Here is a 26,562-nt window from a genome sequence, read left to right as displayed (position 1 = left end):
CATTCCAGTTTTAGCTGGATGGGAGTTAGAAGTGGTATCTTTCTTGGGACAGGCCTTGTCTCCAGTTTGGTGTCCAGACTGACTACAGTTACGACACCAGGCCTTTTTGGGATCAAAGTTTTTACCCTTGTACCCAGAATTGTTTTGTGAAGAGGCTCTGGGCCCACCCTCCTGTGCAGGTTTTTCGGGGCCTGTAGAAGACTCTTTACTATCTTTGTTTTTGGCTGTCTCACCACCTTTCCCCTGGGGAGGTTTTGTGACCCCTTTCTTTTGGTCACCCCCTGTGGAAGTTTTGGACACCCTAGTCTTGACCCAATGGTCCGCCTTCTTTCCCAATTCTTGGGGAGAAATTGGTCCTAGGTCCACCAGATGCTGATGCAGTTTATCATTGAAACAATTACTTAATAGGTGTTCTTTCACAAATAAATTGTACAGCCCATCATAATCATTTACACCATTGCCTTGAATCCAACCATCTAGTGTTTTTACTGAGTAGTCTACAAAGTCAACCCAGGTCTGGCTCGAGGATTTTTGAGCCCCCCTGAATCTAATCCTATACTCCTCAGTGGAGAATCCAAAGCCCTCAATCAGGGTACCCTTCATGAGGTCATAAGATTCTGCATCTTTTTTAGAGAGTGTGAGGAGTCTATCCCTACACTTTCCTGTGAACATTTCCCAAAGGAGAGCACCCCAGTGAGATTTGTTCACTTTTCTGGTTTCACAAGCCCTCTCAAAAGCTGTGAACCATTTGGTGATGTCATCACCATCTTCATATTTAGTTACAATCCCTTTGGGGATTTTCAACATGTCAGGAGAATCTCTGACCCTAGTTATGTTGCTGCCACCATTGATGGGTCCTAGGCCCATCTCTTGTCTTTCCCTTTCTATGGCTAGGATCTGTTTTTCCAAAGCCAATCTTTTGGCCATCCTGGCTAACTGGATGTCCTCTTCACTGGAGTTATCCTCAGTGATTTCAGAGAGGCTGGACCCTCCTGTGAGGGAGCCAGCATCTCTGACTATTATTTTTGGAGTCAGGGCTTGAGAAGCCCTGTTCTCCCTAGATAGGACTGGTGGAGGGGATTCTTCCTCCAGTTCACTATCATCCTCCTCTGTGTTATCCACAGAGGGGTTGGCTCTATCATACTCTGCCAACAGCTCCTGGAGCTGTACTTTGGTAGGTCTGGAGCCCATTGTTATGTTTCTTATGTTACAGAGTGACCTTAGCTCTTTCATCTGGAGATGGAGGTAAGGTGTGGTGTCGAGTTCCACCACATTCATCTCTGTACTAGACATTATTCTTCTAAAAGTTGGAATGCTTTTAAGAATCTAAAACTAGTTCTAGAATCTAATTCAAACTTTTACAAACTTTTAAACTCTAAAAGAAATGCTAAACAGGAACTAACACAAGGCCCTAGCAGGTCTTTTAAGAATTTAGAAAAACAGTTCAAATTGCAAAAATCAATTTCTAATGACAATTTTTGGAATTTGTCGTGTGATCAGGTATTGGCTGAGTAGTCCAGCAAATGCAAAGTCTTGTACCCCACCGCTGATCCACCAATGTAGGAAGTTGGCTCTGTATGTGCTATTTCAAAGTAAGGAATAGCATGCACAGAGTCCAAGGGTTCCCCTTAGAGGTAAAATAGTGGTAAAAAGAGATAATACTAATGCTCTATTTTGTGGTAGTGTGGTCGAGCAGTAGGCTTATCCAAGGAGTAGTGTTAAGCATTTGTTGTACATACACATAGGCAATACATGAGGTACACACACTCAGAGACAAATCCAGCCAATAGGTTTTGTTATAGAAAAATATATTTTCTTAGTTTATTTTAAGAACCACAGGTTCAAATTTTACATGTAATAGCTCCTTTGAAAGGTATTGCAGGTAAGTACTCTAGGAACTTTGAATCATTACTTTAGCATGTATACTTTTCACATAAAACACAATAAGCTGTTTTAAAAGTGGACACACTGCAATTTTCACAGTTCCTGGGGGAGGTAAGTTATTGTTAGTTTTCACAGGTAAGTAAGTCACTTACAGTTTTCAGTTTTTGGTCCAAGGTAGCCCACCGTTGGGGGTTCAGAGCAACCCCAAAGTTATCACACCAGCAGCTCAGGGCCGGTCAGGTGCAAAGGTCAAAGAGGTGCCCAAAACACATAGGCTTCAATGGAGAGAAGGGGGTGCCCCGGTTCCAGTCTGCCAGAAGGTAAGTACCCGCGTCTTCGGAGGGCAGACCAGGGGGGTTTTGTAGGGCACCGGGGGGGACACAAGTCAGCACAGAAAGTACACCCTCAGCAGCGCGGGGGCGGCCGGGTGCAGTGTGCAAACACGCGTCGGGTTTTCAATGGAAGTCAATGAGAGATCAAGGGATCTCTTCAGCGTCGCAGGCAGGCAAGGGGGGGGCTCCTCGGGGTAGCCACCACCTGGGCAAGGGAGAGGGCCTCCTGGGGGTCACTCCTGCACAGAAGTTCCGTTTCTTTAGGGGCTGGGGGCTGCGGGTGCAGGGTCTTTTCCAGCCGTCGGGAAATGGAGTTCAGACAGTCGCGGTCAGGGGGAGCCTGGGGATTCCCTCTGCAGGCGTCGCTGTGGGGGCTCAGGGGGGACAACTTTGGTTACTCACAGTCGTAGAGTCGCCGGAGGGTCCTCCCTGAGTTGGTTGTTCTCCACCAGTCGAGTCGGGGTCGCCGGGTGCAGTGTTGCAAGTCTCACGCTTCTTGCGGGGAGTTGCAGGGGTCTTTAAATCTGCTCCTTGTAACAAAGTTGCAGTTCTTTTGGAGCAGTGCCGCTGTCCTCGGGAGTTTCTTGTCTTTTTCGAAGCAGGGCAGTCCTCGGAGGATTCAGAGGTCGCTGGTCCCTTGGAAAGCGTCGCTGGAGCAGGGTTCTTTGGAAGGCAGGAGACAGGCCGGTAAGTCTGGGGCCAAGGCAGTTGGTGTCTTCTGGTCTTCCTCTGCAGGGGTCTTTCAGCTCAGCAGTCCTTCTTCTTGTAGTTGCAGGAATCTAAAATCTTAGGTTCAGGGAAGCCCTTAAATACTAAATTTAAGGGCGTGTTTAGGTCTGGGGGGTTAGTAGCCAATGGCTACTAGCCCTGAGGGTGGGTACACCCTCTTTGTGCCTCCTCCCAAGGGGAGGGGGTCACATCCCTAATCCTATTGGGGGAATCCTCCATCTGCAAGATGGAGGATTTCTAAAAGTTAGAGTCACCTCAGCTCAGGACACCTTAGGGGCTGTCCTGACTGGCCAGTGACTCCTCCTTGTTATTCTCATTATTTTCTCCGGCCTTGCCGCCAAAAGTGGGGGCCGGGGCCGGAGGGGGCGGGCAACTCCACTAGCTGGAGTGTCCTGCGGTGCTGTGACAAAGGGGTGAGCCTTTGAGGCTCACCGCCAGGTGTTACAGCTCCTGCCTGGGGGAGGTGTTAGCATCTCCACCCAGTGCAGGCTTTGTTACTGGCCTCAGAGTGACAAAGGCACTCTCCCCATGGGGCCAGCAACATGTCTCTAGTGTGGCAGGCTGCTGGAACCAGTCAGCCTACACAGATAGTCGGTTAAGTTTCAGGGGGCACCTCTAAGGTGCCCTCTGTGGTGTATTTTACAATAAAATGTACACTGGCATCAGTGTGCATTTATTGTGCTGAGAAGTTTGATACCAAACTTCCCAGTTTTCAGTGTAGCCATTATGGTGCTGTGGAGTTCGTGTAAAACAGACTCCCAGACCATATACTCTTATGGCTACCCTGCACTTACAATGTCTAAGGTTTTGCTTAGACACTGTAGGGGCACAGTGCTCATGCACTGGTACCCTCACCTATGGTATAGTGCACCCTGCCTTAGGGCTGTAAGGCCTGCTAGAGGGGTGTCTTACCTATACTGCATAGGCAGTGAGAGGCTGGCATGGCACCCTGAGGGGAGTGCCATGTCGACTTACTCATTTTGTTCTCACTAGCACACACAAGCTGGTAAGCAGTGTGTCTGTGCTGAGTGAGGGGTCTCTAGGGTGGCATAATACATGCTGCAGCCCTTAGAGACCTTCCCTGGCATCAGGGCCCTTGGTACCAGAGGTACCAGTTACAAGGGACTTATCTGGATGCCAGGGTGTGCCAATTGTGGAATCAAAAGTACAGGTTAGGGAAAGAACACTGGTGCTGGGGCCTGGTTAGCAGGCCTCAGCACACTTCCAATTCAAAACATAGCATCAGCAAAGGTAAAAAGTCAGGGGGTAACCATGCCAAGGAGGCATTTCCTTACAAGCCCTGACAAGCTTGGTTGACATAAGAGTTTAGCCTCGTTCCGGTTCCAACATGGATGCCGGCATTCCTTTAAGATTGGAAATGGCACCCTGTCGTAATTTCGAGTGGTGAGAAGATTGTGCTGTCACGCGTTTCTTTACTGTGTGATTGTGCCATTCATTTTCTCAGTACTCATTATTCATAGTATGTGAGGTGTAGTTGGACCCTTGCTTTTCTACTGGAAGGCCACTGAGCCCTTGAATAATTTGCTTTGGTGAAGTTTGTTCGAACGAGTGAGTGCTGAATTATGCTGAATTTTGTAAAATCGTCTTTTTCTTCGCACATTAATTTAGATTTTCAAGTAATGAACGCTCTTGGTTCTGTTTAGAATGAAAGTGTGCATTTGGAATTGTAACACCAATGAGTCATCTCCCACTCTGATTGTTCAAGTAATGGGTGGTACGTTGTATCTGAAAGATGTATTTATATTTCTTGAGAATTTATTCTGCCTGGAGATTGATCAATCCTAATGGAATATAAGTTTTTATTTGATAGAGGCTGTATATAGCTTTCTCTTGTGAGTACAATCTCATTACCACTTTGGGACATACATTTCATGAATTTCAGTTCAAAGGTGTCCCCTTACTAATTACTTTGTCCTGATGAGACCCCATATCACATGGAGGGGCAAAACGTTGTTGTATGAGCTATAAGGGAATCTAATTGGCGTATGTTTTGGGGCCGAAATGGACATTGCTTATTGTTTTTTGTTGAGTCATTTATGGACGTTTGTTTGAAACCTGTTCTGTTGTGTTTTATATGTTGATTTATGGATGTCATTATATGTCACAGGTTCAAGATAGTGTGACATCTTTCAATTGGACACAGAATTGGCTTTGGATATGTATTGGATTAAATTATTTTGTACACATCTATTCGAGAGAAGCCCCTTTTTTCTGTACATTCTTTTGTATATTTATTTATGCCATTGTGCATTATTTATCAATAATAATTACATACCAAGGAGAAGAATTGTTGTGTTTGATGTAGTCAATAGCCCAGGTTCTTTGTTAATAGGGTTGCCTTTGTGGTAACTTTTCAGCTTGCAAGTGCAACACGCCTTCTGCATAGCTAATTTGCCCGCCTGTTTAGGTGCCAAATGGGCCTTGGCCATGGGTCCGCATCTCCTCACCTTTTAAGGAAGCCAGTTCTGCATATCAAAGGCAGTGAGCTCGTTGAAGCCCTCTGCCTCGGAATGCAGATTTGCAGGTCATCCTGTTGGGAGGGGTGTGTAACACCCCTGCCAGAGCAGGCTTTGTTCCTCACCACCTGAGAGCTGAGACTCTCACCCTTGTGGGTCAGACAGTTGTCTGGTGGAAACCAGTCCGTCACCACACCAATAGTTGTAGGTTTTTCAGGGGGTACCTCTAAGGTGCCCTCTGGGTGCATGTATTAATAAATTCACCACTGGAATCAGTGAGGGTTTATTGATACAAGATGTTTGACAGCAAACATCCCTAGTTTCAGTGAAGCCACCATATAGTTGGGGAACTCGTATTGTTCAGTGTCCAGCACATGCACTTAAAATGACTTACCTAATCACTTACTATGTCTAAGAATCGACAAAGATGTAGCAGGGGCATACTTGCTCATACCGATATGCTCTCACCTTTAATATAATGCACCCTGCATCAGGGCTATAAGGCCTGCTGTAGGGGTGACTTACAAATATTACCAGCAGTGTTAGGTAGCGTGGCACACACGTGTGTCATGCTGTGTTTTTACTTTTTGGAGCCACTTGTCACATAGCCTGCTGTGGCAGTCGGTATGAGTTTGCCATTGGGTCCCTTAAAGTGATACAAGTTATACTTTAGCTCTCAGAGGACCCTTTTTTAGCACTTATGCCCTTGGGGATCAAGTGACCACTTGTCTTGTTTGTGGGGAAGGAACACTGGCACTTCAGTCAAAGTTGCATCAAATTCCAGGCAAAAATTGGGGTGGGGTGCTACTGCAGTCAGAACCCAGTTTCTTGCAATACTGAATCCGGGAGGTGATACAAACCACCATAGAAGAGAAAGTGCAGAATATGTTGCAATTTGGGTGCTAGATCTTACAAAAAGCAAAAGGAATTCACCAGTGTTTTCTGTCCCAAAACCAGATGGGTCTATATGTTTCTTTATAGATTTTAGAGAAGTAAACAAAATTGCCACATTAACGCATACCCTATTCCTCGCATTGACAACATGTTAGAGAGTCTTGGACATGCACACTATATCAGTACCCTTGACTAGTGCAAAGAGTATTGGCAAATCCCTCTAAACTCACAAAACAAAGAAAAAAGGCTTTCTCAACCGCGGGTGGTGTACATCAGTTTACTGTACTACCTCATGGATTGCACAGAGCCCCTGAAACATTCCAGCGAATTATTAATGGTCTACTCTGATATCACTGCAGGTATGCTGGCACCTATGTTGATGATATTTTGACACAGGAAGATCATATAGAACATTTGAATTGATCATCAGAAACATTGAGAGAAGCAGGTTTGAAAGTAAATCCCAAGAAAAGCCACTTAGCAACCAAACACGTAAAATAGCTGAGATGTTTAATGGGTAAAGGAGTCATTGAGCCCCAAGAATACAAGGTGGAAGCTATATTACAAGTTCCATTCCCAGAAACAAAAAGCGATTTGAGAGCTGTTGTAAGTTTTGGGGTCTACTATTGTTGGTTTATCCCATGATTTTCATGCTGGGCTACTCATCTGAAGACTCTATTAACCTAGATGAAAGAGGCAGAAAAAGAAGTAAGACATTTGTCCCTTATGGTTCTAAAGGGTATTGATAAACTAAGAGATGCTCAGCTCAGACCTGGTGCTTCAATCCCCAGGTTCCTGAAAGAGATTAATCATACAAACCAATGCCTCTGGAATGGGTCTGGGAGCCATATTATCACAGCTAGACGACAAATGGAGGGAGAAGTCTGTGCTTTATATTAGTCACAAATTGTTCCCTACAGAACCTAATTATTTGCATAGCGGAGAAGGAAAGCCTAGCCATAAAAAAGGCCATTAAAAGTCTCAGATATTTTTTTAGAAGGGACAGAGTTTGTATTATACTTTGATCATGTACCTCTAGAGTGGATGGCCCAAAAGAAAAGCAACAACCCAAGAGCGCTAATGCTGTTTATAATGTTGCAGCCTTTTCAGATTCACCACATATCACAGGTGAGGAAAAGAACAAACCATTGTAGAGTTTTTCCCTGATATCCCCAATGAGAATTTCTTCCTAGAAAGAAAGTAAGGGGGAGGACATTGAGATGGCAGGGCAAAGGGAACATACTTGCCTGAAGGTAGTGAAGAGGGCCCCAACGCCAGGGCCAGAGCAACACCTAAAAATGAAAAACAGACACAAAGTTAGAAAGCAGGAGGGGCCAAAGAGGAGATTGAATGAAAGGTAGAAAGGAAAGACAGACATGGACACACAGGAGGGGAAAGGGCAGAGACAGAATAAGGAAGAGAGAGTAACATCAGAATCTCTCACACAGAATGTGGGGGGGGTGGAGTAGAAAAAGGCAAAAAGCGGTAGGAAATGAAAGGAAGGCTAGAAATTTACCGAAGACAGGAGAGAGTAGTGAGAACACCCTGAGGGAAGAAAGGAGAAGACCAGAGCAACACGAGATGCCAGCACCCAAGAAGGAGCAGAGTCCAGATCCGGAAGGTGGCATGACTCAAAGGAGCCCAAGACCCAACACCTGGAGAGAGAAAGGGGGATGCGTGGAGCGACGCAGAAGAGGAGGATACTTGGAGGAGTGGTGGATGCTACTAGGGGTTGTGGAGAAGTCCGTCACAGCTCAGGAGATTTTTTGCTACCCAGTTGAGTGCTTGTAAAACTGGTGATGGGAGAAATTGTTGTTTTTTTGTTTTTGTTTGTTTTTCCCCTCTTCTCTGCCTTCCCTTATCACTTCGTTTACACCTTGATTTTTGGTGACGCTGGTGTAAAGGAGTGTGTAGTTTTCACCTCTTTCAGGAATTGGGACAGTTGATGGGCTACATGGGTCATTGAAGACCGACTAAAGAGGGTGGGTTGGAAAACCACACTCTTATATGGTAGGAGTGGATAGTCACGAGATAACTAACAGTTCCTGCTTGTGAAATAAACAACCCCCTTCCCTGGCAAAGTAACCGAAGAACATTTAAATGCATGTAGGCTGTGGGTTAGAAAAGGTGAAGGGGAAAAACCTGAAAGTCACAGGGACTACATTATAGGAAAATAGAAGTAACAGTGTATTCCAGCTGTTTAGGCAGATTTACCAGGTTGTTTTGATTTTCTCCAGAGAGGCGTTGGTTACTTCACCTTGACAAACCTAGAAAGAAAGAAGAAGAAAGTAATTACGAACAATCACAAAATGGAGGATTAAATCCTGACAAGTGACACTAAACTTTTAGCAAAGAAACTGTGTTTTAGTTTTGTTCTTTGTTTTGTTTTTGACAGCACTACCTATACCGCGCTGACAGACTCTATAATAAAAGCCATCATTCGCAAAATAAATAAACCTCCGAAACCATATTTCCGACCATCCCTCCATAGTGCTGTAAATCAGTTTATACCTGAGCTCACTAACTCAGTTCCTGAATACTATATTTAACAAAATAAAGAAGCCGGCATCTCTGAATTGGTTGTTGTTTAGGACTGAACATTGCAGCGCTTTCAGCGCACATCCGTGAAAGCATTATTAGCACAGTGGTTGGGACCATCCACACAACTCTACACGTCACAAATTTTAAAAGTGCTTTTGAGACAACTGTTATTTAAAACAGTTTCAAACAATAACTCAACGATAAATCAAAAGGAAGGTGGAAGTTAATACTAATTACTTACACACAACAACAATGCCCTATATTATTGACATTTGCAACGTTTTTGGCTTCCTTGTCAATTAAATATTACCAAGCAAATTAAGAGCTGTCTTTGAAACACTACTTGAAACACACATGGCAACTGGCACCTCTATTAACAACAGGGTTTGTTTCTTTGGCAGGTGCCAATGTGTCTCAAGCTACACCGATCTCAGCAGTAAAAGGTGGCTACCCAGAAAAACACAAGAGGACAGGATGGCTTCCTACATGGCAGGTACCAGCAGATAAAGGATCTGGCACAAAAACGAGCAATATGCACATCGTGCATCTATGCTGGGCCTAGGGTGCAGTGGCAGAACTGTGTGTGCAGAGGAGGATATTCAGATCATGACTGAGATACAAGCGAGGTGTGTACATAGCAATTGCATTTCAGGACTGAAAGGCACCGGCAGAGCTGTTTGCACATCCTTAAGACACACCGGGTTGAGGTACACTGGCAAAGGTGTGCATTTGCAGAAAATGTGCAGGTCAGGGTTTAGGTGCAGAGTCAGGGATGTTTGTGAACAAGGTATGTGCAGGTCATAGATGAGATACACTAGCAAAGAATATGTGCAATTCAAGTTTGAGGTACACTTTCAGATCTATGTGTGTACTAGTTATGTGCAGGTCATGATTGGGGTGCAATGACACCACTCTGTGCACATTACACATACATATCGAATTGAGATACATTGGCGCAGCAGTGTATGCTCAAGGCCATGTTCACATCTTGATTAAGATACAATGGCAGAGCAGTGTACAGAGCGCATGCAAGAAAGCACAATATTCTCTGTGAAATCCAACATGGGCACTGGCTCAATATTGCCCCACCTTATGGGCAATAATGTTGTTTTTCACTTCTAACTGAAACGAAACCTCACACCACCTTCTCTAAGTAAGCTAACCCTCGGTGGGAAACAATGGCAAAAACGAAAATAAATATAACCTTGATTACAAAAATGATGGTTCGAAAACTTAATAAAGTGCAAAAAATGCTGTTACTTTAGTTCCCTATAACAAAATAAATGTCACTTAAAATAATTTATTAATGTAATGTTTAGCATTGGGGAAAGTTAAAGGCTGTAATCTATGTATGATACCATCCATGTAGTGACAACAGAGAAGCATTTTTGATCTAGGGGCTGATTATGAATTTGGGGATCCCAATGCGGGACCGCCAAACTTGCGATGAGGGTGCTGGTATTCCCCCCCTGCCCTATTAAAAGATTTCCACCAGTCTGACCTGGCTGACCGGCATAAACCTTGAAAGAGAGCATTCCCATAGGTCAGACCAGCAGGACCAGTGCTACGAGATAGCACTCAGCTCCTTTAACCCCTTCGCTGCCAGGCCTTTTCCCCCTCCTGTGCCAGGCCTTTTTTTTGCCTATTTGGGGCAGTTCACGCTTAGGCCCTCATAACTTTTTGTCCACATAAGCTAACCAAGCCAAATTTACGTCCTTTTTTTTCCAACATCCTAGGGATTCTAGAGGTACCCAGACTTTGTGGGTTCCCCTGAAGGAGGCCAAGAAATTAGCCAAAATACAATGAAAATTTCGTTTTTTTTTTAAAAAATTGAAAAAGTGGCTGCAGAAGAAGGCTTGTGGTTTCCCCTCTGAAAATGGCATCAACAAAGGGTTTGTCGTGCTAAACTCAGCGGCTTCCCAGCTTTCAGGAACAGGCAGACTTGAATCAGAAAACCCAATTTTTCAACACAATTTTGGCATTTTACTGGGACATACCCCATTTTTGCAATTTTTTGTGCTTTCAGCCTCCTTCCAGTCAGTGACAGAAATGGGCATGCAACCAATGCTGGATCCCAGAATCCTAAACATTTATGAAAAGTAGACAAAATTCTGAATTCAGCAAGGGGTCATTTGTGTAGATCCTACAAGGGTTTCCTACAGAAAATAACAACTGAAAAAGAAAAATATTGAAATTGAGGTGAAAAAAACATCAATTTTTCTCGACGTTTTACTCTGTAACTTTTCCCTGCAATGTCAGATTATTGAAAGCAATATACCGTTACGTCTGCTGGACTCCTCTGGTTGCGGGGATATATAGGGCTTGTAGGTTCATCAAGAACCCGAGGAGCCCAGAGCCAATAAATGAGCTGCACCCTGCAGTGCGTTTTCATTCTATACCGGGTATACAGCAATTCATTTGCTGAAATATAAAGAGTAAAAAATAGCTATCAAGAAAACCTTTGTTTTTCCAAAAAGGGCACAAGATAAGGGATTGAGGAGCAGTGGTTATTTGCACATCTCTGAATTCCGGGGTGACCATACTAGCATGTGAATTACAGGGCATTTCTCAAATAGATGTCTTTTTTACACACTCTCCTATATTTGGAAGGAAAAAATGTAGAGAAAGACAAGGGGCAATAACACTTGTTTCGCTAATCTATGTTCCCCCAAGTCTCCCGATAAAAATTATACCTCACTTGTGTGGGTAGGCCTAGCGCCCGCGACAGGAAACGCCCCAAAGCGCAACGTGGACACATCCAATTTTTTTAAAGAAAACAGAGGTGTTTTTTGCAAAGTGCCTACCTGTAGATTTTGGCCTCTAGCTCAGCCGGCACCTAGGGAAACCTACCAAACCTGACCATTTCTGAAAACTAGAGACCTAGGGGAATCCAAGATGGGGTGACTTGTGCGGCTCGGACCAGGTTCTGTTACCCAGAATCCTTTGCAAACCTCAAAATTTGGCTAAAAAAACACATGTTCCTCACATTTCTGTGGCAGAAAGTTCTGGAATCTGAGAGGAGCCACAAATTTCCTTCCACCCAGCGTTCCCCCAAGTCTCCCGATAAAAATGATAACTCACTTGTGTGGGTAGGCCTAGCGCCCGTGACAGGAAACGCCCTAAAGTGCAACATGGACACATCCAAATTTTTGAAAGAAAACAGAGGTGTTTTTTGCAAAGTGCCTACCTGTAGATTTTGGCCTCTAGCTCAGCCGGCACCTAGGGAAACCTACCAAACCTGTGCATTTCTGAAAACTAGAGACCTAGGGGAATCCAAGATGGGATGACTTGTGGGGCTCGGACCAGGTTCTGTTACCCAGAATCCTTTGCAAACCTCAAAATTTGGCTAAAAAAGCACATGTTCCTCACATTTCTGTGGCAGAAAGTTCTGGAATCTGAGAAGATCCACAAATTTCCTTCCACCCAGCGTTCCCCCAAGTCTCCCGATAAAAATTATACCTCACTTGTGTGGGTAGGCCTAGCGCCCGCGACAGGAAACGCCCTAAAGCGCAACGTGGACACATCCACATTTTTGAAAGAAAACAGAGGTGTTTTTTGCAAAGTGCCTACCTGTAGATTTTGGCCTCTAGCTCAGCCGGCACCTAGGGAAACCTACCAAACCTGTGCATTTCTGAAAACTAGAGACCTAGGGGAATCCAAGATGGGGTGACTTGTGGGGCTCGGACCAGGTTCTGTTACCCAGAATCCTATGCAAACCTCAAAATTCGGCTAAAAAAACACATGTTCCTCACATTTCTGTGGCAGAAAGTTCTGGAATCTGAGAGGAGCCACAAATTTCCTTCCACCCAGCGTTCCCCCAAGTCTCCTGATAAAAATGATACCTCACTTGTGTGGGTAGGCCTAGCGTCCGCGACAGGAAACGCCCCAAAGCGCAACGTGGACACATCCAAATTTTTGAAAGAAAACAGAGGTGTTTTTTGCAAAGTGCCTACCTGTAGATTTTGGCCTCTAGCTCAGCCGGCACCTAGGGAAACCTACCAAACCTGTGCATTTCTGAAAACTAGAGACCTAGGGGAATCCAAGATGGGGTGACTTGTGGGGCTCGGACCAGGTTCTGTTACCCAGAATCCTTTGCAAACCTCAAAATTTGGCTAAAAAAACACATGTTCCTCAAATTTCTGTGGCAGAAAGTTCTGGAATCTGAGAGGAGCCACAAATTTCCTTCCACCCAGCGTTCCCCCAAGTCTCCCGATAAAAATGATACCTCACTTGTGTGGGTAGGACTAGCGCCCACGAAAGGAAATGGCCCAAAACACAACGTTGACACATCACATTTTTTGATAGAAAACAGTGCCTACCTGTGGATTTTGGCCTGTAGCTCAGCCAGCACCTGGGGAAACCTAGCAAACCAGTGCATTTTTGAAAACTAGAAACCCTGGGGAATCCAAGATGGGGTGACTTGCGGGACTCTGACCAGGTTATGTTACCCAGAATCCTTTGCAAACATCAAATTCGGCCAAAAAAACACTTTTTCCTCTCATTTCGGTGACAGAAAGTTCTGGAATCTGAGAGGAGCCACAAATTTCCTTCCACCCAGCGTTCCCCTAAGTCTCTCGATAAAAATGGTACCTCACTTCTGTGGGTAGGCCTAGCGCCCACGAAAGGAAATGGCCCAAAACACAACGTAGACACAACATATTTTTTCACAGAAAACAGAGGTGTTTTTTGTAAAGTGCCTACCTGTGGAGTTTGGCCTCTAGCTCAGCCGGCCCCGGGGGGGGGGGGGCAGAAATGCCCTAAAATAAATTTGACCCCTCCACCCCCCCCAAACGCGCCCTGCCCGGGAGCGACCCTTGCCTACGGGGTCGCTCCCCCTGCGTGACATTGGCGCCAAAAAACAAATCCCTGGTGCCTAGTGGTTTCTGCTCCCTTGGGGGCAGATTGACCTACAATTTACCAATCTGCCCCCAAGGGGGGCAGAAATGGTCTAAATACAATTTGCCCCCCAGGGGAGCGGCCCTTGTCTGATGGGTCGCTCCCCATCTCTAAAAAAACAACAACAAAAAAAACAAAAAAAATTGCCCTGGCGCCTAGAGGTTTCTGCCCCCCTGGGGGCAGATCGGCCTAATATTAGGCCGATCTGCCCACAGGGGGGGCAGAAATAGCCTAAAATAAATATTCCCCCCAACCCCCACGTTCCCCCCACCCCGGGAGCGACCCTTGCCTACGGGGTGGCTCCCCCTGCCTGACATTAGCGCCAAAAAACAAATCCCCGGTGCCGAGTGGTTTCTGCCCCCTTGGGGGCAGATTGACCTAAAATCGGCCAATCTGCCCCCAAGGGGGGCAGAAATGGCCTAAACACAATTTGTCCCCCAGGGGAGCGACCCTTGCCTGATGGGTCGCTCCCCATCTCTAAAAAAACAAACAAACAAAAAAAAAACACAATTTTTTTTTTGCCCTGGCGTCTAGAATGGCCTAAAATAAATTTGCCCCCCAACCCCCACCCCCCCGGGAGCGACCCTTGCCTACGGGGTCGCTCCCCCTGCGTGACATTGGCGCCAAAAAACAAATCCCCGGTGCCTAGTGGTTTCTGCCCCCTTGGGGGCAGATTGACCTAAAATCGGCCAATCTGCCCCCAAGGTGGACAGAAATGGCCTAAATACAATTTGCCCCCCAGGGGAGCGACCCTTGCCTGATGGGTCGCTCCCCATCTCTAAAAAAGCAAACAAACCAAAAAAAACACACACATTTTTTTTGCCCTGGTGCCTAGAGGTTTCTGCCCCCCCAGGGGGGGCAGAAATGGCCTAAAATAAATTTGCCCCCCCAACTCTCCACCCCCCTCCGGGAGCGACCCTTGCCTACGGGGTCGCTCCCCCTGCGTGACATTGGCGCCAAAAAACAAATCCCCGGTGCCTAGTGGTTTCTGCCCCCTTGGGGGCACTTGGGGGCAGAAATGGTCTAAATACAATTTGCCCCCCAGGGGAGCGACCCTTGCCTGATGGGTCGCTCCCCATCTCTAAAAAAACAAACAAAAAAAAAACCACACAAAAAAATTTGCCCTGGCGCCTAGAGGTTTCTGCCCCCCCTGGGGGCAAATCGGGCTAATAACAGGCCGAATGGCCTAAAATAAATTAGCGCTCCCCCAAGTTCCACTGTGCCTTGGACGAGGTGACCTCGTCCAAGGCACAGGGGAACTGTAGCCTTGGACGAGGTCACCTCGTCCAAGGCACAGAAGCAGTTAAAAGAGACTAATGTTACCTTGTAGCACATTGGGGGCTGACCAGTACCCACGAAATGCGCACTGTCTGCAAAGCTGACAGTGTGCATTGTGATAGTGCTGGGCAGGGGAACCCCGGCACTTCCCATGCCATGTGGTTCCCAGCACTAGTTCTCTGCCAGCCTTTTCATGGTGGGGAAGCCGCCATGAAAAGACTGGCATAGAACAAGGTTGTAATCAGCAGGGCGGCCCTGAGTTCAGTGCTGCCATGGCTGATTATAACCAGGACTGCCGTTGGCCCATCTGGACCTTGGATGCTGGCAGAGACTGTGGTCTGTTGGCTGATGCCCGCCAATCTCGTAATGTGGAGGTTGGACCGCTACAGCCATAGTGTTCCAACTGCCACTGCGAGTCTTGTGGTTTGTGACCCCCAGACTCGTAATCATGCCCCTAGCCACAGACTAGCAAGCAACAGGGGGAGCATATAGTGCTGGTCTTTAGGTCGTCTCAGAGACCGTGTTTAGACAAAATATCGAAGAAAAAATATTTTGTGGACAAAATATTGTGTCAAGAATATCGAGGACAAAAGTATCGAGAAGGTAAGTTTCTATAGGTAAGGAAAGTTTTACTATCTATAACTCCGCATATATGTACCTTGACAATATATGTATATATTCAAGGCACATAGGTGTGAAGTTAACAGTAGTAAATCTATATTTACATATTTGGACTTACTGTCTTTATATTTTGATCCTTGATGTTTTTGACACGGTTTTCTGTCCACACAATATTTTTGTCTCTGATATTCTATCAGTGATCCCTCAGGAGACATAAAAGGAATAAAGAGGAAAATACAAGGAGATTGTGAGGGGAGAAAGAATCCCCTAACAAGGGTGAGCAGAAGCAAGAGGGGCATATTTTTTTCAGGTTCTGTATGGGAATTTAGAGATCTGTAGGAAGTGAGGGGCTCCTCTTAGTGGGTGAAGGGGCACTCCTTGTGGAGTAAGTGAGGGTATTATGGAGAGTGAGAGACCACTATGGTGAATCAAAAAACATTCAATAGGAAGTGAGTTTCTCCTATTTGGGGTGTAGAAGGGTGATGAGTGGGTAATGAGTAACGTCTCCAGTTCTGGAATGAGAGGCGTCTCTGCCTTAAGACAGTTTGGCTCTGCTTACGAGTTGGGTGGTGTAGGGAGCTGGAATTACTGTGGGCAGAATTACCATTTCTTTAAAGTTTTTCTGCCCTGCACTTTCCAATTACAAGTTAAACAAACTGTGAAGGAGAATAACTATACAGATTCATTTTTGTCGGGTCATATTATGCAAAGGTTTTCGGAAACAGGTCTACTTAATGTTTGCATTTACCACCTGCTCTGGGTCAGAGGATTGTGGGAGCTTACGGGTATGGAGAAAAGAGGGGGGCTCTGCCATGTGTCTGCTCAATCTTGTACCATGGCATGGGGTGTTGTCACTGAGATCCTGAGGGAGGCTCTATCAGCTCTTAGAGTCTGTTGTTAGTCTGTAGTTCTGTGCTCTCTCTGGCATTGCTGCTGCGTGGGCATTCAGGGAGTATTTTACAGACCTGAGCGGTTTCCTCTGAGCAAGTGGCTCAATTGCTACTTTAGGGTTGAGGGCTGGTTGGCCATGGTGAGTCTAGGGGGACGTTGGTCTGGGCATTGCCTTTACTCACTGCCCCTGCCAAGTCAGCTGTCCGCCAGATTTTACAGGGTGCAGGTTCTCATTTCGAAAAACCAGATCAGGTGTTTCCAAACCTGAAATTACCAGCTCAATTTTGTAATGCCCAGTAATTTGAGGTCCAGAAACACTGGCCCACTTGAAATCAGGCAGATTGGTATCTCCCCTGAAGAAACCGCTCCGCCTGATTCATAATCAGGCTCTTTGTAGACTGAGAGACTGCCATATATTTTAATTAAGAGCGTGATTCAGATCTTGGCGGATTTAGTCCCACCGTCACTTTTCTGTGGGTTAATCCATTCGTACACAAGGCGGTCCACCTACTCAATTTAGATGCTGGTAGGCCTTGGACGATAGTTCGCCCGAGTCCCACCATCCCGCCAGAATTTTCCTCCGCCGTTGATGTCTTCATAGGCAAAAGCGTCTATTGGAAGAGTACAGTCAGTATTTGTGCCTGGACAATCACGATGTTCATTCCCATTTGTGTAACTGTGGCGGGTAAACCTCCACACATGAGTTGGCGGTTTTGAAGGGACATAGGGGGTCATTCTAAGTCTGGCGGGCGGCGGAGGCCGCCCGCCAGACTTCCCCCTCCGAAATACCGCTCCGCGGTCGAAAGACCGCAGAGGGTATTCTAAGTTTTTCCCTGGGCTGGCGGGCGGTCGCCAAAAGACCGCCCGCCAGCCCAGGGAAAAACTCCCTTCCCACGAGGATGTCGGCTCGTAATCGAGCCGGCGGAGTGGGAAGGTGCGACGGGTGCTGTTGCACCCGTCGCGTATTTCACTGTCTGCCAAGCAGACAGTGAAATACTTGTAGGGGCCCTCTTACGGGGACCCCGCGACCCCCCCTACCGCCATCCGGTTCCCGGCGGGCGGACCGCCGGGAACTGGATGGCGGTAGGGAGGGTCGGAATCCCCTCGGCGGCGCAGCTAGCTGCGCCGCCTTGGAGGATTCCAATGGGCGGCGGTACACTGGCGGGAGACCGCCAGTGTTGCCGGTCTGACCGCGGCTTTACCGCCGCGGTCAGAATGCCCTGCGGGGCACCGCCGGCCTGTTGGCGGTGCTCCCGCCGACCCTGGCCCCGGCGGTCTAAGACCGCCGGGGTCAGAATGACCCCCATAATGTACAAACTTGCATCTGCTACTTGAGCACAAAGCAAATCAACCCAGTCATCGCCGGGATTGAAGGTAAGCTTTTTTTCACTTGTTTTCTTTTGAATTGTCTATTTACATTTGCTCTGGACTTGCACGTTTTCAAAAATCTCTTACATGCTATTTTTCTAAAATATGTAATGCATACGTGTGCAATGTTGTTGTTTAAGAAATTTATAGAAACACACCTGTATTCGTGTTTTTTAATTTTTTTCAACTTTGGTGCACGCTTCCATCATGATAATGGAGACACAAAATTTTACATGATTCAAAATACATAGGCCCTAATTATGACATTGACGGTAAATTCCAAATACAGCTGCGGTGACTGCTGCCAGCATACCGCCTCAGAAGTGAACATCGGTCTGCCCGATTTTGACACATACACGCAAATCCAACAGAAAACAGCCACAGCCACAAATCCACCAGACCCACTGAACGTGATAACTGTTGGAACTACCACCCATACAGTTATGCCACCAGAACTACACCCTCCAAATAATGACCCACAAATCACCACAGCAGACATTCAACAGTGGTCAACCATTGGCACTGAACAGCGCTGCGGCAGATAAGGCCACCCAAATCCAAAACAAGACAACATTGGCCAGAACAAAAAACCCACACCTGACACAAATACACGCACCCCAAACACCCACCAACAACTCTATAAAACACCCCCCCACATCATCCAGAATCCTTTGCTTACATGACAAGACGGCTATACTTTGCGATGCTGATACAAAAGAGAACTGCACACACGTATCCCAACTACCTATTCATCCCACACCCACCACACAAAACATGCCCCACCACACAACACAGCACCCTCTGCACAACATACACACACCACACAACACCCATTTCCCCACAAAGGCACCCCCATTTCACCGATGAGGAGTTGCGAGTCATGGTTGAGGAAATAGTCAGGGTAGAGCCACAGCTGTTTGGAGCACAGGTCCAGCAGATATCCATTGCTAGGAAGATGGAGCCATGGTGGAGGATCTTGGACAGGGTGAACGCCGTGGGACTACATCCACGCACAAGGAACGACATAAGGAAGAGGTGAAATGACCTACGGGGAAGGTGCGTTCCATTACAGCAAGGCATCAGTTCGCCATCCAGAGGACTGGCGGTGGACCCCCACCTCCTGCCCCACAGCTGACAGCATGGGAGGAGCAAGTCTTGGCAATCCTGCATCCTGAGGGACTCACTGGAATAGCCGGAGGACTGGACACTGGTGAGTCAACATTTACTGCCTATCACCCTCCCATAACTGCATGCCACCACCACCCCTCACCCTTACGCCCATCACCCCACTCCATCCCACACAATACACCACCACAATTAATAAACCTAAATGCCAAGCCCTGCATGCCATACCCACTGCATGCACACCCCTTCCAGCCCTGCATGTACACCCACCACCAATGCATGCACAGCATGGAGAACTAACAATCATACAGTACAGTCCATCACTGTTAGAAATGGGGTTTTTGGTTGGCAGTCAGGTTACCCTCTGTCCAAGCAAGAACCCTCACTCTAGTCAGGGTAAGTCACACACAATCCAAAATTAGCCTGCGCCCACCCTCTGGTAGCTTGGCACGAGCAGTCAGGCTTAACTTAGAAGGCAATGTGTAAAGTATTTGTGCAATAAATCATACAATACCACCATATAGCACCACAAAAATACACCACACAGTGTTTAGAAAAATATATAATATTTATCAGGATATTTGTAGGTCAAAACGAATAAAGTTGCAAAGGGAATTTGTTGAGATATCACTGAAAAGTGATATATAGGGGGTCATTCCGACCCTGGCGGTCATGGGGGACCGCGGAAGCACCGCTAACAGGCTGGCGGTGCTTCCAGGGCCATTCTGACCGCGGCGGTAAAGCCGCGGTCAGAAAAGGGGAACCGGCGGTTTCCCGCCGGTTTTCCCCTGGCGACCCCCTTCCCGCCACCCTGTTTCTGGCGGTTCTTACCGCCAGGAACAGGATGGCGGGAACGGGAGTCGTGGGCCCCCTGGGGGCCCATGCACTGCCCTTGCCACCGGCATGGGCAGTGCAGGGGCCCCCTAACAGGGCCCCATGAAGATTTTCACTGTCTGCTTTGCAGACAGTGAAAATCGCGACGGGTGCTACTGCACCCGTCGCACCCCTGCAACACCGCCGGCTCTATTCGGAGCCGGCTTCTATGTTGCAGGGGCTTTCCCGCTGGGCCGGCAGGCGCCCTTTTGGCGGTCGCCCGCCGGCCCAGCGGGAAAGCCAGAATGGCATCCGCGGTCTCCTGACCGCGGAGCGGCCATTTGGCGGTGACCGCATGGCGGGCGGCGACTGCCGCCCGCCGCGGTCAGAATGACCGCCATAGTGTCTTAAGTCTTTAAAAAGCAAACAAAGTCTCTTTCAAGCACAGAGTACCTGGTTTGGAGTGGAAAATCTCCTCAGAGGGCCACAGAAGAAGAGATACGTGGAAAAATGGTGTGTGCGTCGATTTCTCCCCAGCACACACGGACTTGCGTCGTTATTTTTCACGCGGGGAAGTCGTGCGTCGTTTTTCCGGCGCGCGGACAGTCTCTTTCTGTGGATCGCGGGGATTACCAGATGTCCCGGGTCTGTGCGTGGATTCTCCTGCTTGTTTTCCGGCTGCGCGTCGTTCTGCGGGGCTGTGCGTCGAAGTTTCGCTCTCACGGCAGGCGTCGCGTCGATTTCTCCTCTGGAGGTCGGGCAGCATTGTCCTTGCGAGGCCGTGCGTCGAAGTTCCGGTCGTCCCGAAGGCGTTGCGTCAGTGTGCGGCGTTTTTCTCGCCGTGGAACAAGCTGTGCGTCGAAAATTTCGGCGCACGGAGCGTCCAAGTGAAAAAGAGAAGTCTTTTTGGTCCTGAGACTTCAGGGAACAGGAGGCAAGCTCTATCCAAGCCCTTGGAGAGCACTTTCACAGCCAGGCAAGAGTTCAGCAAGGCAGCAGGCCAACAGCAAGGCAGCAGTCCTTTGTAGAAAGCAGACAGGTGAGTCCTTTGAGCAGCCAGGCAGTTCTTCTTGTCAGGATGTAGTTTCTGGTTCAGGTTTCTTCTCCAGCAAGTGTCTGATGAGGTAGGGCAGAGGCCCTGGTTTATACCCAAATGTGCCTTTGAAGTGGGGGAGACTTCAAAGAGTGGCTAAGAAGTGCACCAGGTCCCCTTTCAGTTCAATCCTGTCTGCCAGGGTCCCAGTAGGGGGTGTGGCAGTCCTTTGTGTGAGAGCAGGCCCTCCACCCTCCCAGCCCAGGAAGACCCATTCAAAATGCAGATGTATGCAAGTGAGGCTGAGTACCCTGTGTTTGGGGTGTGTCTGAGTGAATGCACAAGGAGCTGTCAACCAAGCCCAGCCAGACGTGGATTGTAAGGCACAGAAAGATTTAAGTACAAAGAAATGCTCACTTTCTAAAAGTGGCATTTCTAGAATAGTAATATTAAATCCGACTTCACCAGTCAGCAGGATTTTGTATTACTATTCTGGCCATACTAAATATGACCTTCCTGCTCCTTTCAGATCAGCAGCTGTCACTTCAACAATGTATGAGGGCAGCCCCAATGTTAGCCTATGAAGGGAGCAGGCCTCACAGTAGTGTAAAAACGAATTTAGGAGTTTTACACTACCAGGACATATAACTACACAGGTACATGTCCTGCCTTTTACCTACACATCACCCTGCTCTAGGGGTTACCTAGGGCACACATTAGGGGTGACTTATATGTAGAAAAAGGGGAGTTCTAGGCTTGGCAAGTACTTTTAAATGCCAAGTCGAAGTGGCAGTGAAACTGCACACACAGGCCTTGCAATGGCAAGCCTGAGAAAAGGTACAGGGGGCTACTTAAGTGGGTGGCACAACCAGTGCTGCAGGTCCACTAGTAGCATTTAATCTACAGGCCCTAGGCACACATAGTGCACATTACTAGGGACTTATAAGTAAATTAAATAGCCCAATCAGGTATGATCCAAAGTTACCATGTTTAAAAAGGGAGAGAGCATATGCACTTTAGCACTGGTTAGCAGTGGTAAAGTGTGCAGAGTCTAAAAGCCAGCAAAACAGGGTCCAAAAAGTGGAGGGAGGCAGGCAAAAAGTTAGGGGTGACCACCCTAAGGCATGTCAGGTCTAACATGTGTCCCCCCCAGCTGAAAGCGGGGAGAGCTACCCGACCTCCTGGGAGCTCTCATCACTAAGGCGGAAGTATCTGGAGAGACCATCAGCATTGGTGTGGTGAACCCCTGGGCGATGCTCCAACGTAAAGTCCATCCCCTGTAGGGAAATGGACCATCTCAAGAGTTTTGGATTCTCACCCCTCATCTGCATGAGCCATCTGAGGGGCCTTTGGTCTGTCTGAACCCGAAAGTGAGTCCCAAACAGGTAGGGTCTTAGCTTCTTCAGTGCCCAGACCACAGCAAATGCTTCTCTCTCAATAGCACTCCACCTTTGTTCCCGTGGTAATAGTCTTCTGCTAATAAAGACTACTGGTTGGTCTGAGCCCTCCTCATTCAGCTGTGCTAGAACAGCCCCTATGCCATGCTCTGAAGCGTCTGTCTGAACAATAAATTCCTGGGAGTAGTCAGGGGCCTTGAGCACGGGGGCCGTGCACATGGCTTCCTTCAGAGAATCAAAGGCTTTCTGACAGGCCTCTGTCCAATTCACCAACCTAGGTTGTTTCTTGGAAGTGAGTTCTGTCAAGGGGGACACAATGGTACCATAGCCCTTGATGAACCTGCGGTAGTATCCAGTGAGGCCCAAAAAGGCTCTCACCTCAGTCTGTGTTCTAGGTGGTTGCCAGGCCTTGATAGTTTCAATCTTGGCCTGGAGCGGCTGCACCCTGCCACCACCTACTAGGTGTCCCAAGTACACCCCGGAACCCTGCCCAATCTGGCACTTACTAGCCTTGATAGTCAGGCCTGCCTGTTGCAGGGCCTGAAGCACCTCCTTGAGGTGGAGCAGGTGTTCCTCCCAGCTGGAACTGTAGACAGCGATGTCATCTAGGTAAGCTGCACAGAAGGCATCTTTACCAGCTAGGACCCCGTTAACCAACCGTTGGAAGGTAGCGGGGGCATTTTTCAGCCCAAATGGCATCACCCGGAATTGGTAATGGCCATCAGGTGTGGAAAAAGCGGATCTTTCTTTAGCCCCCTCAGTCAGGCCAATCTGCCAGTACCCGGAAGTAAGATCGAACGTACTCAGGAACTTGGCAGCGCCTAGCCTGTCAACGAGCTCATCAGCTCGGGGGATGGGGTGAGCATCAGTCCGGGTGACTGAGTTGAGACCCCGGTAGTCCACACAGAACCGGAGTTCTGGCTTCGCACCTGGGGCAGTAGCCTTGGGAACCAATACCACAGGGCTGGCCCATGGACTACTGGATTTCTCAATAACCCCCAAAGTCAACATCTTGGAGACCTCCTCCTTGATGCTGGCCTTCACCTTATCTGACAACCTGTAAATTTTGTTCTTTACAGGGGCACTGTCACCTGTGTCAATGTCATGCACACAGAGGTGGGTTAGTCCAGGAGTAAGGGAGAACAGGGGGGAGAATTGCTCTAACAGCTCATAGCAGTCCCCTTTCTGGGTTGGAGTCAGGGAGTCAGAGAGAATGACACCACCTACTGACCCATCCCCTTCTTTGACAGCGAGGAGGTCGAGGAGAGGTTCACTCTCCTCTTCCATGCCCTCATCTGTGACTAGGAGCATACTGACCTCAGACCTCTCAAAGTGAGGTTTGAGCCGGTTGTGATGGAGGACCCTTAGGGGATGCCTAGGGGTCTTGAGGTCCACTAGGTAAGTGGCCTCCCCTTTACGCTCCTTGATCTCAAAGGGGCCAGTCCAGCGGTCCTGGAGAGCCCTGGGCTCTACTGGCTCCATCACCCAAACTTTGTCTCCAGGTGAGAACTCAACTAGAGTGGCCTTCTGGTCGTACCACTCCTTCATCACCTCTTGACTGGCCTCGGGGTTACTCTGGGCCTGCTTCCAGAAGCGTTGGGTTTGTTTGCGGAGGGCCAGCATGTAGCTGACCACATCCTGGGGAGGGGCCTGGGGAGCTCTCTCCCAGCCCTCCTTAACGATGCTTAGGGGTCCCCTGACAGGGTGACCATAGAGAAGCTCAAAGGGGCTGAACCCCACCCCTTTCTGGGGCACCTCTCTATAAGCAAACAACAGACAGGGTAAGAGGACGTCCCACTTACGCCTCATGGCCTCAGTCAGGCCACCAATCATGCCTTTCAGGGTCTGGTTGAATCTCTCAACAAGCCCATTGGTTTGAGGATGATAAGGGGTGGTAAACCGGTAGGTCACCCCACACTCATCCCACAGGGTCTTCATGTATGCAGACATGAAGTTTGTGCCCCTGTCAGACACAACCTCCTTAGGGAATCCCACACGGGTAAATATTCCCAACAGGGCTCTGGTCACCACCTTTGCAGTCACTGTTCTCAGAGGGATTGCCTCTGGATAGCGGGTGGCATGGTCCACCAAAACCAGGATAAACCTGTTGCCCAAGGCAGTTTTGGGGTCCAAGGGACCAACAATGTCGATGCCCACCCTTTCAAAGGGGGTGCCAACGACTGGGAGTGGGAGCAGGGGAGCTTTAAGCCGCTTCCCTGCCTTCCCACTAGATTGGCAGGTGGGGCAAGCTCTGCAGAAGTTATCTGAGGCTTTCCTCATTCTGGGCCAATGAAAGTGGGTGTTAAGCCTGTCAAAGGTCTTGTCTTGGCCCAGGTGTCCTGCCACGGGAATGTCGTGAGCCAGGCCTAGTAGGAATTTGCGGTAACACTGGGGGACCACCAGCACACGGTGTGCCCCAGGACCTGGAACCCTACGCTCACTGTAAAGGAGATCATTCTCCCAGTAAATATGGTGAGCACCAGAGGCGTCACCTGCTGCGTGGTCTGTGGCCTGCTTCCTCAGACCCTCAAGGGTGGGGCATTCTTTCTGCGCTTTGCAGAATGCTTCCCTGGTTGGCCCCCCCTCTACTTGCCAGCCAGCAAGTTCAGGTAGGTTACCCAGGGCAGCTATGTCCTCCCCGGTTGGCTCAGGGGCCTCCTCTTCCTCAGGGGCCTCATCTACCACCGTGGGAACATTGGAGGCGGGTTTCCCGCACCCCTGGCCCCCCTCTTTGGCAGCTATCTGGGCCATCTTTCCAGGCTCCAGACGCCCTTGACTCCCTTCCCGGGCAGCCATGGACCGTGTGGTCATGCAGACCCACTCAGGTAACCCTAACATCTCCAGGTGAGATCTGAGCTCTACTTCTTTCCAAGTAGTATGCTCAAGATCATTGCCTAACAGACAATCTACAGGCATGGCAGGACTCACAGCTACTTTAAAAAAAAAAAAAAAATTATTAAGCATTTTTCGTTATAAAAAATACAACAAACAAACTTGCCAATTATCATCATTAGTGTGTCACATATTGTATGCATTTAGGTGTCCTACAAAAAGGAACATATTGCAGTAGTCGTCATGTCTATATCAATAGAGATTACATGCACCTAGACTGGGCACAGGGGCTCAAAAGGGTCACAACATTCTGCCTTAGTGTTTAGAGAGGGCAGCCGCGGGAGAAAAACAGGGGTAGCGATCAGGGTCATGCTAGTATTAAAGGCATATCCTCCCTTATGTGAGAGGCGAGTAGTGCGATGTATCCCCACCGCCACCCCCTTCCCAGGGATCATTCACTTAGGGTATCTCCCTCTGATTCCCGGCTCTGATGTTCCTGAGCCCAGCTCACAAACGGATCCCAAATGTCACGGGGTCTGGATGCAGCCGGCATTAACTCCCAGAATGTGGTTAGCTGCGTGTGCCCGTAAGTTACATCCGCCAGCCAATCCCTCGCCGCGGGCACCCTCTGCCTACCCCAGTGTATCGCCACCCGTCGCTTAGCAAACAGTAAAAGTAATGCATGCAGCCTGCGCACCGCTGGCGGAGTGTCTCTGACATAACCTAGTAGCCCAATCAGAGGGGAAGGGACATCAGAGCGGCCCACTATCTGGTTTACTGATACAAAAACTTGAGACCAATAACCCTTCAACCTCGGGCAGGACCAAGCTATATGTAGAAAAGTGGCCAAGGCCGACCCACAACGCCAACATTCATCTGTCTCCCTAAGCCCCATTCTTTTCAGGCTGATGGGGGTTCTGTAGAACCTATGCAGGTATTTAAAATGTATTAAACGCAGCTTGTAATTTGGCGAAAGCTCAGCAAGCTGCCCACAGCAGAACTCCCACTGTTCCTCAGAAATCTCAGGCTGGAGCTCCTCGTTCCACTACAGCATAGATTTAGGCACTACCACTGGTGTCATGTTTTGCATATGGCGATAAATATGAGTTACTAGCTTTCGGGGAGAAGGGGAGCCCACCACCGCCTCCAGGGCTGTAAAGACCGGCGGCGCATCAGGGAACCCCCTGAATAGCGTCCGGCACGCCGCACGTAGTTTATGGTACAGAAATAATTCGGAAAAGGGCACCGTACCCCCCTCCTCCGGCGCCGGGGGAGGCATAAACTTGCCACTGGGAAAAAGGTCAGCAAAGGTGCGGAGATTCATCCTGTCAATGAGGTGACCAGCTATTCCATCAGCCACACAGGGCAGCATCGGGTTATGCAACAGAGGGAGCGATGGAGCATACAACACTGGGACCCTGGCCCTCCTGCGCAACTCCTCCCATACCCAC

The 26,562-nt window shown here is 48.4% G+C and overlaps 1 protein-coding gene across 1 annotated transcript in view; it reads right to left on the bottom strand.

The window, feature by feature from the left end:
- DNMT1 (DNA methyltransferase 1) overlaps positions 1-26,562 on the bottom strand; it is a 184,154-nt gene that overhangs the window by 126,017 nt on the left and 31,575 nt on the right. Inside the window, exons 2-3 of the mRNA XM_069233185.1 lie at positions 8,531-8,583; positions 7,564-7,608 (exon numbers count right to left, since the gene is read on the bottom strand). Coding sequence (XP_069089286.1) covers positions 7,564-7,608; positions 8,531-8,583 — 98 coding nt within the window. The remainder of the gene's footprint in view (positions 1-7,563; positions 7,609-8,530; positions 8,584-26,562) is intronic.

The sequence above is a fragment of the Pleurodeles waltl genome, chromosome 4_2, assembly GCF_031143425.1.
Source record: "Pleurodeles waltl isolate 20211129_DDA chromosome 4_2, aPleWal1.hap1.20221129, whole genome shotgun sequence".
NCBI lineage: Eukaryota > Metazoa > Chordata > Amphibia > Caudata > Salamandridae > Pleurodeles > Pleurodeles waltl.
This window is presented reverse-complemented; position numbering and strand designations above follow the sequence as displayed.